Source organism: Brassica napus, assembly GCF_020379485.1.
Source record: "Brassica napus cultivar Da-Ae chromosome C9 unlocalized genomic scaffold, Da-Ae chrC09_Random_2, whole genome shotgun sequence".
Taxonomy (NCBI): domain Eukaryota; kingdom Viridiplantae; phylum Streptophyta; class Magnoliopsida; order Brassicales; family Brassicaceae; genus Brassica; species Brassica napus.
This window is the reverse complement of record NW_026014374.1, coordinates 1-17,500: the sequence shown is the minus strand read 5'-3', so window position 1 is coordinate 17,500 and position 17,500 is coordinate 1. Positions and strand designations below refer to the sequence as shown.

General features: G+C 33.4%; 1 protein-coding gene, 2 non-coding genes and 1 pseudogene across 4 annotated transcripts; 1 reads left to right on the top strand and 3 right to left on the bottom strand.

The window, feature by feature from the left end:
* Positions 1-675: 675 nt before the first annotated feature.
* Positions 676-2,894, bottom strand: LOC125595058 (annotated as a pseudogene). Its single transcript, XR_007330077.1, has one exon. The product of XR_007330077.1 is annotated as an uncharacterized LOC125595058 (transcript).
* A 1,671-nt stretch (positions 2,895-4,565) lies between these two features.
* Positions 4,566-4,638, bottom strand: TRNAT-UGU. Its single transcript has one exon. It is a non-coding gene; the product is annotated as a tRNA-Thr (tRNA).
* Positions 4,639-6,199: 1,561 nt separating this feature from the next.
* Positions 6,200-6,272, top strand: TRNAF-GAA. The gene has a single exon. It is a non-coding gene; the product is annotated as a tRNA-Phe (tRNA).
* Positions 6,273-10,252: 3,980 nt separating this feature from the next.
* Positions 10,253-12,684, bottom strand: LOC125595057 (ATP synthase subunit beta, chloroplastic). The gene has a single exon (XM_048771019.1). The coding sequence runs from the start codon at positions 12,186-12,188 to the stop codon at positions 10,692-10,694; it is 1,497 nt and encodes a 498-aa protein (XP_048626976.1). The 5' UTR covers positions 12,189-12,684; the 3' UTR covers positions 10,253-10,691.
* Between the last annotated feature and the right edge of the window lie 4,816 nt (positions 12,685-17,500).

Sequence of the window (17,500 nt, the reverse complement as noted above, 5' to 3'; positions counted from 1 at the left end):
AGAAATCCACCAATCCACATGTGATGTGTGAACAATGATAGTTGTGTAGCATAGTCAGTAGCTAGATATGGATAAGGGGGCATGGAATACATATGGTGAGCTACAACAATAGTTAAAGAGCCTAACATAGCCAGGTTAAGAGATAATTGAGCATGCCATGATGTTGTTAGAATTTCATATAGACCTTTATGGCCTTGGCCTGTAAATGGACCTTTATGAGCCTCTAAAATATCTTTTAGACCATGACCAATACCCCAGTTGGTCCTATACATATGACCTGCTATTAGGAAAAGAATTGCGATAGCTAAATGATGGTCCCTTAGCTATTGTTCTTGAGAAATGACCGGGTTTAGCCCATTCCTCGAAAGAAGTTTTTATGGGATCCCTATCTACCAAAATTTTGACTTCTGGTTCCGGCGAACGAATAATCATTGAGTCCTCCTCTTTCCGGACAACACATACAAAGAAACCCGCCAACAGTCACTCAAATAATTAGTGAACCGATGATAGATGCTTAGAATTTTGTTCTTTCTCTTCTATCTCCCATCTATTCATCCATTTTCTTTAGTTATTCACTAGAGCAATTATGATCTGGAAGTCGATCTGGGGCAAGTGTTCGGATCTATTATGACATATCCATAGGGTGCTCAACGGACCCCCCCCTTTTTTTTTTTATTAAAAAGCGTTTTCGCACCTTTACATTAGTATTGGTACACAAATAATTTTTTTTTATAACCTAATCTAGTGTATTCATATTTCAATTATAAGTTCCGAAATATAGCCTATTTTTTATGTTTTAAATAGAGGATATTATCCTATTTCAATAACCGCTTATTAGTCATTACTAAGAAACATTCTAGTATTGATATTTAGTCATTTTCAAATCCCTTTTATTCGTTTTAATAGTCGAAAAGAAAAAAATAGAAAAAACTAGATATAGATATTATAGATATTCTCATATTCATGTACTACTTATCCCTAGAGAATACCAGATTAAATAGAACGATTTGAGAAAAGGATATAATGAAATTTTTTTCTGGGATTGGTTCTTCTGATAGAAAAAAGAATCTGGTTTATTTGACCGAGAGGGCCAAGAAACTAAAAAACAATTAATTGTAAAAACAAATAAAGATATATTATAGAATAAAAAAAAAAGAAACAAAGAAAAAGTTCTTATTCGAAGCGCCTCGTGATCGTCAACCAATTCTGTGCTTCAATATAATTACCAGGAGTAAGCGTTATAGCCTGTTTCCAATACTCGGCGGCTTGAGCAAACCAAGCCTCCGCCATTTCAGAATCTCCTTGTTGAATGGCCTGTTCTCCACGGTCGGAATAGGCGGGTCAATTCCCTCCCTGAGAACCGTACTTGAGAGTTTCCTACCTCATACGGCTCGACAACCAACTCTTTTGTTTTGGTGTACCAGTTTTTTTCACTTTAACCTACTTTAACTTTATATCTAATTGAATGAGATTTCTTATAGATATTCATTCGGTTTTTCTTGGATTAAACAAAAGAGAGTAATTACATGAGTTTCAAACTTTCGTTTTGATTTAATTAATATATTAATTAATCTAATAATAAGTTTTATCTTTTCTCCTACCTTCAGAAAAAAAAAGGCATGTCCACTGTTATTAGATATTAGAATTTTCTGAAAGGTAACTATCCCGCTTTCATATATAAATTTATATAGAATCGTTGAAAAAGACTTTTTTTCATACTTCATATCATAAAAAAGAAAAAGACTTACTGTCTTTAGGATCTGATGCTACACCGCTGCTCAATACCTTAGGGGATCCACTCTATTACATAAGTAGATTTCTAAGATTTATCTCATATTATGATATAAATAAACAGCTCTTGTTGTATCGGTCCAAAACCTTTCCAGTTGATCTTTACGGTGCTTCCTCTATCAATTAAATCTTTTTTTATCCATAGAAAATAAAGTATTTAGGCATATCTAGTCTTCACTTCATATTTCGATCCATGAAGTTTATTTATTTGCTACAGCTGATAAAAAATCGTTTTGGACGATGCTTATGTAGAAAGCCTTTTTTTTTTTCTAGTATTTCATTGACTAGCTGTTCGTTCTTTTTTTCTATAGTGGAGATAGTCGCACGTAATGACAGATCACAGCCATATTATTAAAAGCTTGTGGTAAAAAGGGGTTTCGTTCTAATGCCCGAAAATAATATTCTAAAGCTTTGGTATGTTCCCCATTACTTGTGTGGATAAGGCCTATATTATAGAGTATATAACTTCGATCATAGGGGTCAATTTCTAGTCGCATAGCTTCATAATAATTCTGTAATGCTTCCGCATAATTTCCTTCAGATTGAGCCGACATCCGTTACGGTCGTCATTCGCTTTAACGAATTCTCCGTTTCAGAACCGTATGTGAGATTTTCATCTCATACGGCTCCTCCTTTAGGTGCATAATGAAAATAATAAATATATGGATATGGAAAAATTTGATGTCATTATGAACTAAGCGGGGCTAATGTTTTTACAAGAAATCCCTAGCCAACCTTCTTGTAAAAGATCTTTTCTTACTACCAAGTGGATTCATATTCATACTAGATAAAAATAAAAAAGGAAACTCTAACAATTTCTTTGTTCTCAACGCCCCTAAATTTCCAGGAATTAGTCACTTCAACAGTCTTCAATGGTTATACGGGTATCCAAAGTACGGACGAGATGGATGTTTATTGTTCCAACCATTTTAATTAGTCCCAATCCCAAAGAAGAAGAAAGAAAAGGAATCTTTTTGAAGAAAGTTTTCGTGTTGTTGATTTCTCGGCGTAGTGCTTCTTCCCCTGTGCCTCCTATTCGTATATTGTATTAGTCTAGTAGGATTGATCTGTAATACGGGAACCGTAGGTAAAAAACCTTTTGCTCAATACTAGAATTCATAATTGAAGCATCTAAGGCTGCACTAATCGTGGATACATGACAGAAGGGATTGCTTTTTTATATTATAAACTTCACCTTCAAAAGCGTAGATTTTTTTCAATACTCATTTTTTTCTATTCCAAATCGGTGAGAAATAGAAAAAAATGATAATGATAATCAAATCGCACCATCTCTGTAATAAGTAAATGCCTCTTTTTCTCCGGAAGTTGTCGGAATGACTCGTAATAAGATATCGGCTACAATTGTAAAGGTTTTATCAATAAAATTTCCATTTATACGCGATCTTGGCATAGGTAGTAATCCATTCTATAACTCTTTTTATTTCCTTTAACTTTTCTTTTGTGAGAAAATTTTCTCACAAACAAAGGAATTTTATAGTACGAACTAACATAAAAGCGGACTCGTTTTTTATAAAAAAATATTCTATCTACTTCCAATTTTTCTAGATATAAAATCTACATTTCTTTGCTATGGAAAATGCTGGGAAGAGCAAACAAGGGATCCAAACCTCCCTACCAATCTATGATACATGAATAGGAAAAAGATTCCCCGACAAAATCCCTTACCTTGTCCCTTTTTAGTTTTAATCAAAAAAGCGGGCAAAGGGGAGTTGTCCGAACTCTTGTTTTTAGTGATTTTTTTTTACTTCACTTAGGTTTTTTAAGTCTGGCGAGAGTAATATTCTACGACAAGCAATTCATTTATTTTCAAACCGACGCATTTCCTATCTATTATTTGATTGACTAACCCTTCATATTGGAATGTGTGAAGAGTCAGATGGTTTGGCAATTCCTCGGGGGCAGATGACTCAAGAAGATTTTGAACCAAAGTTCTAGAGTTTTGTTCATCCTTCACTGTAATAATATCTCGGGGTTTGCATCGATAACTTGGTATATCAACTATACGACCATTAACTAAAATATGCCCATGGTTAACTAATTGGCGCGCTTGAGGAATAGTCAAAGCCATACCCAACCGAAAAAGGATGTTATCCAAACGCATTTCAAGTAATTGTAATAAAACTTGACCCGTTGACCCCTTAGCTTTTCCGGCGATACGAACATATTTAAGTAATTGGCGTTCTGTAAGACCATAATGAAAACGCAATTTTTGTTTTTCTTCTAAACGAATACGATATTGAGATTTTTTTCCGGAGCGTGATTGGTTTCTAAGATCGCTTCCTGCCCTAGGCCTTTTACTAGTTAGTCCCGGTAAAGCCCCCAGACGGCGTATTTTTTTAAAACGAGGCCCTCGGTAACGTGACATAAAGACTCCTTTTTTTATTGAAATTGTACAAAAACTAAACAAAATTAAAACTGAACTAAATGATAATGATAAATAACGTAAAATCCACTCCAATAAACTATTGGAATACAAAGAGTCAGAAGATATATTCTCTCAATATACAGATTTTTTTTATTGTATATACAATATATATAAATCAATAAATCACAAAAATTTTCCTTTATTTTCTTCATTTATTTTGCCAAGATCTAACCCTTTTACCCCAATATATATTCCTATATGGAAGTTTATATGACATAATATAAATGGCGTGGTAACTCTTGGAAAAAGGTGAAAGAAGTCTTTTCAATCTTATTTTTTTTTGAAAGTACATTAAAAATCATGTAAAAAAAATGAAAAACTATGTAAAAGCCGGCTATCGGAATCGAACCGATGACCATCGCATTACAAATGCGATGCTCTAACCTCTGAGCTAAGCGGGCTCAACTAAAATAGTGTATACAAATTCACTAAACTACTAGATCGTATTAATTAACTATTCTATTCATATTTTTCCTTATCTATTTAGAATTCATCATATTTTCGATATTCTAGAACAGAATATAGCTCAAATAAATAGTGACTATCATTAAATAAATAAAACAAAACCTTAATGAATTAATATAATATAGCAATATATCGACTTTCTAATTTTGATTTCATGAGTTTCTAAATAAGAAAATTTTAATTAGACCGGAAAGCTTTTTTTTTAAAGTTAAATGATATCTGATTTGAAATTCTTGGTTTTTTTGTTCTAACCTCATGCAATTATTATTATTTGATACTTTTTCTCTTTTTATATTCTTTATTATTTTATAGAATTAAATTATTAGAATGAATATTCGAATATTCATTTCGAATATACTTTTTTAGAATTATTCGAATTTCAAATCTACGAAGTAGACTTATAATCTTTTTACATTGCACATTGTAGAATTCTAAGTTTCAATAATGATCATAAATTTCTTTTCATGGAAGTAAAAAAAACGAATCGACCGTTCGACTATTTCTTAAAATTGAAGACAACGATGAGAAAAGGAAGAACATATATATGTTCTCTAATATATAACCATATTGAATTGCAAATACAAAAATGATAGAATCTTTGTTGATTAAACTAAATCAATATGGATGGGGCTAAAAAAAATGCAAGAAGATACCAAAGAAATAAAATAAGTATCTGTATGTAATGAATTCCAAGGTTTCGTCATAAGAAAAAGTGGAAAGACATCATAATGAGATCCTAATCTCAAAGCAAAAAGGGGGATATGGCGGAATTGGTAGACGCTACGGACTTAATTGGATTGAGCCTTGGTATGGAAACCTACTAAGTGATAACTTTCAAATTCAGAGAAACCCTGGAATTAACAATGGGCAATCCTGAGCCAAATCCTGGGTTACGCGAACAAACCAGAGTTTAGAAAGCGGGATAGGTGCAGAGACTCAATGGAAGCTGTTCTAACAAATGGAGTTCAATCCCTTGTGTTGAATCAAACGATTCACTTCATAGTCTGATAGATCCTTGGTGGAACTTATTAATCGGACGAGAATAAAGATAGAGTCCCATTCTACATGTCAATACTGACAACAATGAAATTTATAGTAAGATGAAAATCCGTTGACTTTTAAAATCGTGAGGGTTCAAGTCCCTCTATCCCCAACCCTACTCCCTAAAAAAGTCTGTTTGACACCTTACCCTTTTTTTAGTTATTCAAGAATTCATTGATCTTTTTTCATTCATCCGACACTTTTACAAACTCGAATTTCTTTTCTTATTATATACAAGTCTTGTGGGATATATCATACATATACAAATGAGAAAGAACTATCGATTTGAATTATTTCGAATCTAAATAATTTTTCATTCTAAAACTTAGAAAGTCTTCTTTTCGAAGATCCAATAAATTCCCGGTCCAAAACTTTTTTCATTTACTACTTTTGCGTTTCTTTTAATTGACATAGACCTAAGTCATCTCATAAAATGAGAATGATACTTCGGTAATGGCCGGGATAGCTCAGTTGGTAGAGCAGAGGACTGAAAATCCTCGTGTCACCAGTTCAAATCTGGTTCTTGGCATAGGATTGATTAATTTTGATAAGTTTATAGTCTTCAAATTAAACGTATCTTTAGTAAAAAAAGTGCAATAATCCTTTATCCCCCTCTCTTTTTTGTTCATGTTGTGGATCCATCCGTTCAAAAAAAATGTATAAGACTTTATACCTAATACATATTCGAAAGGAAAGTTCTGGTTGAAAGAATAAAAAAAAGTAAAAAAAAAAAGATCTATATCTATCTATCTATATCTATCTATAGTATCTATCGTTGAAGGGCAGAAATACCCCCAAGATTCATTAGATTAGATACAATAGAAATAGAATTTTAACCCCCCCATTTATTGTATTGCTTTCCAATCTTATTTATTCATTCCCAGTTATGTGACTAAAGTTGACTAAGTTATGTGCGCGATACAAAGTTCATAATGCAGAACTCTTTTTTTTTTTTTTAGTTCATCCTATTGGCTCGGCTTTTAGGAAAAAAGTATCTTTCAAATTGGAGATTAAGCTATCTATAATAATATGAATAAGACCTTAATTCTTCTGTTTGTTTGATCTAAAAACGACTCGAATTCAAAATATTCCGCGAAGGTCCGTAGTTGTAGAAACTAAGACTCATTTTTATCATTCAAATTTTTTATCATTCAATAAGCATCTTGTATTTCATAAAAATTGGGGGCAATATAATCCTTACGTAAAGGCCACCCTATCCAACTTTCGGGCATTAAGATCCGTTTCAGCCGCGGATGGCTATCATAAGTGATTCCTAACATATCATAAGATTCCCGTTCTTGAAAATCCGTACTTTTCCAAACCCAGAAAACAGATGGAATTCTGGGATTACTCCTGTGAGTAAATACTTTTATGCAAACTTCTTCCGCTTGATTGACACCATATTCTATTCTCGTAAGATGATACACACTGGCTAAGAGGCCACCTGGTGCCACATCATAGGCACATTGGGAACGTAAATAATTGTAACCATATACATATAAAATTACAGCAATAGAATGCCAATCTTCGGGCTTTATTTGTAAAGTCTCTATTCCTTGGTAATCGAAGCCCAACGATCTATGAACCAGCCCGCGTTTGGCTAGCCAAACGGACAAAGTGCCCTGCATCTTTTTTATTTCCCCCACACCTTTTTTATATAAATTTAAGTATTTCACATTTACCATGAGTTCTAATTTATGAAGATTTTTTTCTTATTCTCTCAAATCCTCCCTAATTCACTAATTCGTGGGAAGATACTGGGCTTTTGTATTTAAAAAATGTTTCAGTAGAGATCTCTGAAGTAGATGATGGTGGATAGAGTAATTCTTGATCATAATTTCCAGTCTGTGTACTGCGTACAACAAAAAACTTGTGATTGGTAGTAAAACACCGATTACCCCGTTGAGGTCTAATTCGATCCTTATAGATTTCTCTAGCTATTTTCTTACGAAGCTTTGTTATAGCGTCTATAACAGCCTCTGGTTTAGGTGGACAACCCGGCAAATAGACATCTACAGGAATTAGCTTATCAACCCCTCGAACAGTACTATAAGAATCGGTACTGAACATCCCCCCTGTAATTGTACACGCTCCCATAGCAATAACATACTTTGGTTCAGGCATTTGTTCATATAATCTCACTAAAGAAGGAGCCATTTTCATTGTTACTGTACCTGCTGTTAAAATAAGGTCCGCCTGTCTAGGACTTGATCTTGGTACTAGCCCATAACGATCAAAGTCAAATCGGGAGCCTATTAATGAGGCAAATTCAATAAAACAACAACTGGTACCATAAAGAAGCGGCCATAGGCTGGAAAGTCTTGACCAATTTGAAAGATCATTTAACGTAGTTGAAATAACTGAGTTTTTTGTTGTTCGATCAAGTACGGGAAACTTAATGGAATTCATAATTGTTTCAATGGTTTTTTTTTACTTTTTTTTTATTGTTATTGTACAAGTATTCAGGAAACGAACTAAGACCATTCCAACGCTCCTTTTCGCCATGCATAAACTAAACCAAGAATTAGGATAAGCACGAAAATGAAAGCTTCTATAAAAGCGGATACCCCTAGTACATCGAAACTCATTGCCCACGGATACAGAAAAACGGTTTCAACATCAAAAACAACAAAAACTAGAGCAAACATATAATAACGGATTCTAAATTGTAACCAAGCATCCCCGATCGGTTCTATACCTGATTCATAACTAGAAAGTTTCTCCGGCCCCTTCGTAATTGGAGATAAAACCCCGGAAATTAGAAATGCCAAAACAGGAATAGCACTTGATATTATTAAAAATGCCCAGAAAATATCATATTCGTAAAGCAGAAACATAGACGAACTCCTATGAATGTGGAAAAAATACCCGCTTAGTCAATTCCAATCGGAGTGGATTGGGCAAGGTATATATAACTCTTGCGTCAAAACAAAAATTCAGGTTAATCGAATCATTTATTTTCGTTTGGTTGCTGTGGTAGACGTCTCCTTTTAAGATTTATTGATTGTAATCTTATTTTCAGTACACTTATTACTTAATATTTCCATGTTTCTATTACTAATAGTTTCTCATATTAATAATATAATATTAATATGATTAATAACTAGTAATTTTTTTTATTTCTGTTTCTTAAATTTGCTTTATGTTTTATTTAAAAATAAAACAAATTGATAAAAATATCTTCGTTTTTAAAATTATGACGTATCAAAAAATCCACTTACGACTATGAAAATGAATGAATAAAAAACGTTTATTCTAAATTATAAGTATCTATCTAGATATATCTATAGATAGTGATTGGATCCACTGAAATCAAATGAAATCAAATTTGGTTTTCCGTTTTATTCTGAACGACCCCCAGGACTTATGGTTTAGGGTCTGGGAGTTTTTTTTATGAACCAACAAATTGAAAGTAACCAGTTAGAAATAAAGAATACAATAAAAAGTCAAAAATTATCCAATTATTTGGATTTGAATGTCATTTATTAGAATAAATTTATTAGTTAGGGCTATACGGATTCGAACCGTAGACCTGCTCGGTAAAAGAGCTCGAACTTATTATTATCAAAATGATTCGAACTCTTTCAAAGACCCAACATGCATTTTTTTTGCATTGGGCTCTTTCATTAACTGATAGAAAGATCAGTTAGTCTACCATATTTTTTCTTAAAAAAAAAAGATAAGAAATGGTTCCAAGTACTCTGATTGATTATTTTTTAATTCTAATACAATACAGAATAACTACCAAAGTGTTTCAAAGAAGGGTTCTCTTGACGTAGGTTTGCTTTTGGTCTAGATCAACTTAAGTTAAATATAGTCTCTAACATCCTGATTAAAAAATCAAATATGAAACTTGCTACACCTTAAGGTTCATAGGACGAAAAGATCATTTTTGAGTTCCTTATACTCATTCTGCCTAGCATTAAGTAGACTGGGTATTCACCCTATCAATATCTCAAATCAATGATGGGTTCTATTAATTCCCTACCGAAATGGGGTACTTTAATAGGACCTAATGTCAGGCTATTGTTCTCCTCTTTTTCCTAAAAAAAAGTCATGGAGTAAGACATCGATTTATTAATAAGATCAATCAATTGGTTTGATTGCGTGATGGACTCCTCTGAAAAACTTTGGCGCACGTGTAAACGAGGTGCTCTACCTAACTGAGCTATAGCCCTTGTGTTTATGATCCACATTTTATCTTATCTTATCATGTAGATAATTTCTTGTCAAGATTAATATTATATGATCGAACATTATATCTCTTTCATCTCGTTGTTTATTGGTATTGCTTAGAAATAATATTGGATTTATAATCCTATCGATGTGATAAGTATCCCCGTGCCTTCTCTTTACGATGATAAATAACCTACTTAACTCAGTGGTTAGAGTATTGCTTTCATACGGCAGGAGTCATTGGTTCAAATCCAATAGTAGGTATAACTTATTAGACACCATGATCAATGGTGTCTAATAAGTTTTTGTAGCCAGCTTTTTTTTTTTTTTTTCTCGCTTTTGGATCCTATTTTTTTATACGTCAGCTAGTTACAAAATCAAATCGTATTGAGAGCCTCGACGCGTGTCCGAGCTCGTCTGAGAGCTAGATTAGCCTCAATTGTTTGTCTCTTGCCTTCAGCTTTTCTCAAGTTCGCCTCTGCTATTTCAAGAGTTTGCTGAGCTTCTTGTGGATCAATGTCACTATTCTTCTCTGCATCATTTACTAAAATAGTAATTTCATTATTGCCTATTCTAGCAAAACCGCCCATCAGAGCCATTGTTAACCATTGGTTATTAAGGCGTATTTTCAAAATACCTATATCAACAGCTGTGGCAATCGGCGCGTGATTTGGTAATACGCCAATTTGTCCACTATTAGTAGATAAAATGATTTCTTTTACTTCTGAATCCCAAACAATTCGATTCGGAGTCAGTACACAAAGATTTAAGGTCATTTCTTCAATTTACTCTCCATTTCTAAGTTCGTAGCCTTCGCAGTAGCTTCATCGATGTTACCCACTAAGTAAAAGGCCTGTTCAGGAAGAGAATCAAATTCTCCGGAAAGGATCAAATTAAACCCTCTAATTGTTTCCGCTAGCCCAACATATTTTCCCGGAGAACCTGTAAATACTTCTGCTACGAAAAAAGGTTGTGATAAGAAACGCTCAATCTTTCGTGCTCTTGCGACGGTTAAGCGATCCTCTTCGGATAATTCGTCCAACCCCAGGATAGCTATAATGTCCTGAAGCTCCTTGTAACGTTGTAAAGTTTGCTTTACTTGTTGCGCAGTTTCATAATGTTCCTCGCCAACGATTCGAGGTTGTAGCATAGTTGACGTTGAATCTAAAGGATCTACCGCTGGATAGATACCTTTAGCAGCTAATCCTCTTGATAGTACGGTAGTCGCATCTAAATGTGCAAATGTGGTGGCAGGAGCAGGGTCAGTCAAATCGTCTGCAGGTACATAAACTGCTTGAATAGAGGTTATGGACCCTTTTTTCGTAGAAGTAATTCTTTCTTGTAAAGAACCCATTTCGGTACTAAGGGTGGGTTGGTAACCCACAGCAGAAGGCATTCTACCCAATAAAGCGGATACCTCGGATCCTGCTTGTACAAAACGGAAGATATTGTCGATAAATAGAAGTACGTCTTGCTCATTAACATCTCGGAAATATTCTGCCATAGTTAAGGCAGTCAGACCAACTCTCATACGAGCTCCCGGCGGTTCATTCATCTGACCGTAGACTAGGGCTACTTTGGAGTCCGCAAGGTTTAGTTCATTAATGACTCCAGATTCTTTCATTTCCATGTAAAGATCATTTCCTTCACGAGTTCGTTCGCCTACTCCACCAAATACGGATACACCACCATGAGCTTTGGCAATGTTGTTGATCAATTCCATAATTAGTACTGTTTTACCCACGCCAGCCCCACCGAATAGTCCGATTTTTCCCCCACGACGATAAGGGGCCAAAAGATCTACTACTTTAATTCCTGTTTCAAAAATAGATAAGGTTGTATCTAAGTCTATAAAAGCAGGCGCGGATTTATGGATAGGAGATGTTGTGAGAGTATCGACAGGACCTAAATTATCAACAGGTTCCCCAAGTACATTGAAAATTCGTCCTAGAGTCGCTCCGCCGACTGGAACACTTAGAGGATTTCCCATATCAACCACGTCCATCCCTCTCTTTAAACCCTCGGTCGCGCTCATAGCTACAGCTCTAACTCGGTTGTTTCCTAATAATTGCTGTACTTCACAAGTCACATTAATTTCTTGACCAAGCGTATCTCGACCCTTAACCACCAGAGCATTGTAAATATTAGGCATCTTGCCCGGGGGAAAGGCTACATCCAGTACCGGACCAATGATTTGGGCAATACGTCCCAGGTTGTTTTTTTCACGTATTGAAACCGCTGGATCCGAAGTAGTAGGATTTATTCTCATAATAAAAAATATGTTCAATTTTGTTGCGAAATTTTTCGAATACAGAAAAAATCTTCGATAGTAAATTCATTGGTTAATTCAATAATAAATGGGAGTAAGCACTCGATTTCATTGGTACCACCCAAGCGAATATGCAATTCAATTTTTTACTTAATTAAATTTCAATGAAGGAATAGTCGTTTTCAAGCTCAACTAACCAAAACCTAGTTTTAAAATAAAAAATATATGAATAAAAAAAATTTTTGTGGAAAGTCTTTGATTTATTTGTCATAATAGGCAAGACTTTGTTTTATCTAGCCAATTCCGAAATGGAACTCTATTTATGATTCATTATTTCGATCTCATTAGCCTTTTTTTTTCATATTTTCATTTTAGCATATCCGGTTATGCGTCCCATCGATATCAACCCCCCTTGTTTTTCATTTTCATGGATGAATTCCGCATATTGTCATATCTAGGATTTACATATACAACATATATTACTGTCAAGAGTGATTTTATGAGATGATTCCGTACTACAATTTGGTGGCGGAACTTTAGGCCACCCTTGGGGAAATGCACCGGGTGCCGTAGCTAACCGAGTAGCTCTAGAAGCATGTGTACAAGCTCGTAATGAGGGACGTGATCTTGCAGTCGAGGGTAATGAAATTATCCGTGAGGCTTGCAAATGGAGTCCTGAACTAGCTGCTGCTTGTGAAGTATGGAAGGAGATCACATTTAACTTCCCAACCATCGATAAATTAGATGGCCAAGACTAGAAATTAGATTAGTAATTCACGTCCGTTTTATTAGTTTAATTGCAATTAAACTCGGCTCAATCCTTTTAGTAAAAAAAAGATTGAGCCGAGTTTATCTAGTGTATATACTGTTTTTGATAGATACATACTTAATCTAGATATACAAAATCTGAAAAAAAAAGAAGATTAAACACAACTACACTTTTGTATTGTAGTGTCCACAAGAAATTCTATACGAAATATGGATTCTTAGGATTTTTTTATTCTTTTTTAAGTTTCGTGTCAGGGCTTGAACCAAGTATCCCCACTTCTTCTACCCATTCTGCATGTTGTCCTTTTCTTTTCATTCCGTATTGGAATAAAAACTTTTTTTTATATTAGTATACGAGATTTTACTAAAAAAGTTCTTCATATCGCTTATATTCATAAGCGAAGAACAAATATTTCTTTTTTTTAATGAGAATTTTACACAATATAAGAAAATCCTTATTTTCATTTAGAATTGAAATTTATTAATTTCAATTGCTTTTACTTAATAATCTTAGCAATTAGCAATTGCATTGACATGCTTTGCTTACTCTGAATAGAAAATGAACTATTCAAATTTTTTTTTTGCATTTTTCAATTTTTTCATTGAATGACTATTCATCTATTGTTATTTTATTTTCATGTAAATAGAGGCCAGAAGCTCTATGGAAAAATCGTGGTTCAATTTGATGTTTTCTAAGGGAGAATTGGAATACAGAGGCGAGCTAAGTAAAGCAATGGATAGTTTTGCTCCTATTGAAAAGACTACTATAAGTAAAGACCGGTTTATATATGATATGGATAAAAACTTTTATGGTTGGGGTGAGCGTTCTAGTTATTACAATAATGTTGATCTTTTAGTTAACTCCAAGGACATTCGGAATTTCATATCGGATGACACCTTTTTTGTTAGGGATAGTAATAAAAATAGTTATTCTATATATTTTGATATAAAAAAGAAAAAATTTGAGATTAACAATGATTTGAGTGACCTAGAAATTTTTTTTTATAGTTATTGTAGTTCTAGTTATCTGAATAATAGATCTAAAGGTGACAACGATCTGCACTATGATCCTTACATTAAGGATACTAAATATAATTGTAATAATCACATTAATAGTTGCATTGACTCTTATTTTCGTTCTCACATCTGTATTAATAGTCACTTTTTAAGCGATAGTAATAATTCCAATGAAAGTTACATTTATAATTTCATTTGTAGTGAAAGTGGAAGTGGAAAGATTCGTGAAAGCAAAAATGACAAGATAAGAACTAATAGTAATCGTAATAATTTAATGAGTTCTAAGGATTTCGATATAACTAAAAACTACAATCAATTGTGGATTCAATGCGACAATTGTTATGGATTAATGTATAAGAAAGTCGAAATGAATGTTTGTGAAGAATGTGGACATTATTTGAAAATGACCAGTTCAGAGAGAATTGAGCTTTCGATTGATCCGGGTACTTGGAATCCTATGGATGAAGACATGGTCTCTGCGGATCCCATTAAATTTCATTCGAGGGAGGAACCTTATAAAAAGCGTATTGCCTCTGCTCAAAAAAAGACAGGGTTGACTGACGCTATTCAAACAGGTACAGGTCAATTAAACGGTATTCCGGTAGCTCTTGGGGTTATGGATTTTCAGTTTATGGGGGGTAGTATGGGATCCGTAGTAGGCGAAAAAATAACTCGTTTGATCGAGTATGCTACCAATCAATGTTTACCTCTTATTTTAGTGTGTTCTTCCGGAGGAGCACGAATGCAAGAAGGAAGTTTAAGTTTGATGCAAATGGCTAAAATTTCTTCGGTTTTATGTGATTATCAATCAAGTAAAAAGTTATTCTATATATCAATTCTTACATCTCCTACTACCGGTGGGGTGACAGCAAGTTTTGGTATGTTGGGGGATATCATTATTGCCGAACCCTATGCCTATATTGCATTTGCGGGTAAAAGAGTAATTGAACAAACATTGAAAAAAGCCGTGCCTGAAGGTTCACAAGCAGCTGAATCTTTATTACGTAAGGGCTTATTGGATGCAATTGTACCACGTAATCCTTTAAAAGGTGTTGTGAGTGAGTTATTTCAGCTCCATGCTTTTTTCCTTTGAACAAAAATGAAATCAAATAAAACAGTTAGTTTATCATAATTAAACGAAAACCCTGAAAAATTCATTTTTCTTTAGAATCATTTTTTTATCGATATTCTTGTTTACTACTCAGTAAACCTTTATCAACAAGATAAAAAGTGAATTTTTGCTTTCGGGAAGTTCAAATTCGACTAGAAAAATAAAACAAAGTTTTTTTCCTCTCTTGCTTGCATATGGATAGATAATTCAAATAGAGATATAGATCTATAGAGAGTCTTGCATCGTTTTGCATTTCCCGAAAATTCCCTGTTGGTGGATCAGATTCCAATCAATTTTGTATAAAATTTTAATGGAATAAAATTTTTTCTTTATTAATGACTATTAGAAGACAAAAAGAACAAAAAGAATAATAAATCTAACAGGGAGATTATGATAATACATCTATTTTATTTTGAAAGATTAATAAGTCCATTTATTTAGTTTGGCATTTCTTGTACCTATTTTTTATTCTATTTCTAGTAGGTTCTATTATTTCTATTAGGTTGTATATTAGTATTCGATATATATTTACTTAAAGATACTTAGTATAATTATATAATATATAATAGAAATAATAAAACTACAAGATATTCTAAGATATCTTTAGAATTCAGAATATAACAATAACAGGTACAAATATTAAATTGAGGTACCCCATTTTATGACAACTTTCAACAACTTACCCTCTATTTTTGTGCCTTTAGTAGGCCTAGTCTTTCCGGCACTTGCAATGGCTTCTTATTTCTTCATATTCAAAAAAATAAGATTTTTTAGATCGGATGAGACCGAATCGTATAACTCCCCTTTTTATTTTAAAAACTTCGATTTGATAAGACCCATTTGGTAGAATATTGTATAACACATAGATTCCTACAAACATAACTAAAAAAAGTTTTTATGCATGTGTAAACGTATTATATGGGGTAACTCAATTTGCGCTCTTTTGAAAAAATGGATCATCGTCGGACCGCTGGATGAAATTCAAGTCAATGTATTTATTTGTATGTATATAGTTATAGGGGATCATATAAAGGAAGGAGATTTTATTATTTTAGATATAAACAATTATATAAATTATTCCTAAAGTAAAGGTTCACAACAAAATAGTTATAGTTGATGAGAGTTACTTTGAAAACAAAAAAAGGAAAGTCATATTTTCTCAATTCCAAAAAATTGTATAACTGGATCTAATATATATGAGTTGGCGATCAGAATCTCTATGGATAGAATTTATAACGGGGTCTCGAAAAACAAGTAATTTCTGCTGGGCCTTTATCCTATTTTAGGTTCATTGGGATTCTTATTGGTTGGAACTTCCAGTTATCTTGGTAAAAATTTTATATCGTTAGTTGCATCTCAGGAAATCCTTTTTTTTCCACAAGGGATTGTGATGTCTTTCTATGGGATCGCGGGTCTCTTTATTAGTTGCTATTTGTGGTGCACTATTTTGTGGAATGTGGGTAGTGGTTATGATCTTTTCGACCGAAAAGAAGGGATAGTACGGATTTTTCGTTGGGGATTTCCTGGAAAAAGCCGTCGCATCTTTTTACGATTCCTTATGAAAGATATTCAGTCGATCAGAATCGAAGTTAAAGAGGGTGTTTCTGCCCGGCGTGTCCTTTATATGGAAATTAGAGGTCAAGGGGCTATTCCTTTAATTCGTACTGATGAGAATTTTACTACACGAGAAATTGAGCAAAAAGCTGCTGAATTGGCTTACTTCTTGCGTGTACCAATTGAAGTATTTTGAAATGAATTCATTTTTAAAGTTTAAAGACTAAATCCTTTGGCAGTAGGAAGAAAAAACGAAAGAATTGCTTTCTTTTTTTTCAATTGAACATTCATCTATTCTTTTATGCTCGTTTTTTTTTATATATTTGATAGAAAAGAAAGGGAGTTTATTCGTCTCGAAAATAGAATCATATTTTTTATTTTAAAAATTCAAAAAAGTTCTTTTAGTATTGATCGAAAAAAGGGGGAATAACATCCTGGAAATACAATTTTTTCTTTATTCAAATTGTAAGTGTATTCTGAGTCTATTTCTGTATTCTTTCTAGATTCAAAGCAAAGACTAAGTATTGAATCAAAAGAAAAAGAGAAAAGGGATTATAGGCTCAATACATTCTATTTGAATTAGAATAGAAACTCATGCTCGATAGAAATAGTAGATCTAATAGAATCCACAAATGCGGTAGGTTCATAACAATTCACAGATTCAAAATGGCAAAAAAGAAAGCATTCATTCCTTTTTTTATTTTACATCTATAGTTTTTGCCCTGGTTGATCTCTCTCTGCTGTAATAAAAGTTTGAAAACTTGGATTACTAATGGTGGAATACTAGACAATGCGAAACTTTCTTGAATGATATTCAAGAAAAAATGTTCTAGAAAAATTCATACAATTAGAGGAAACTATT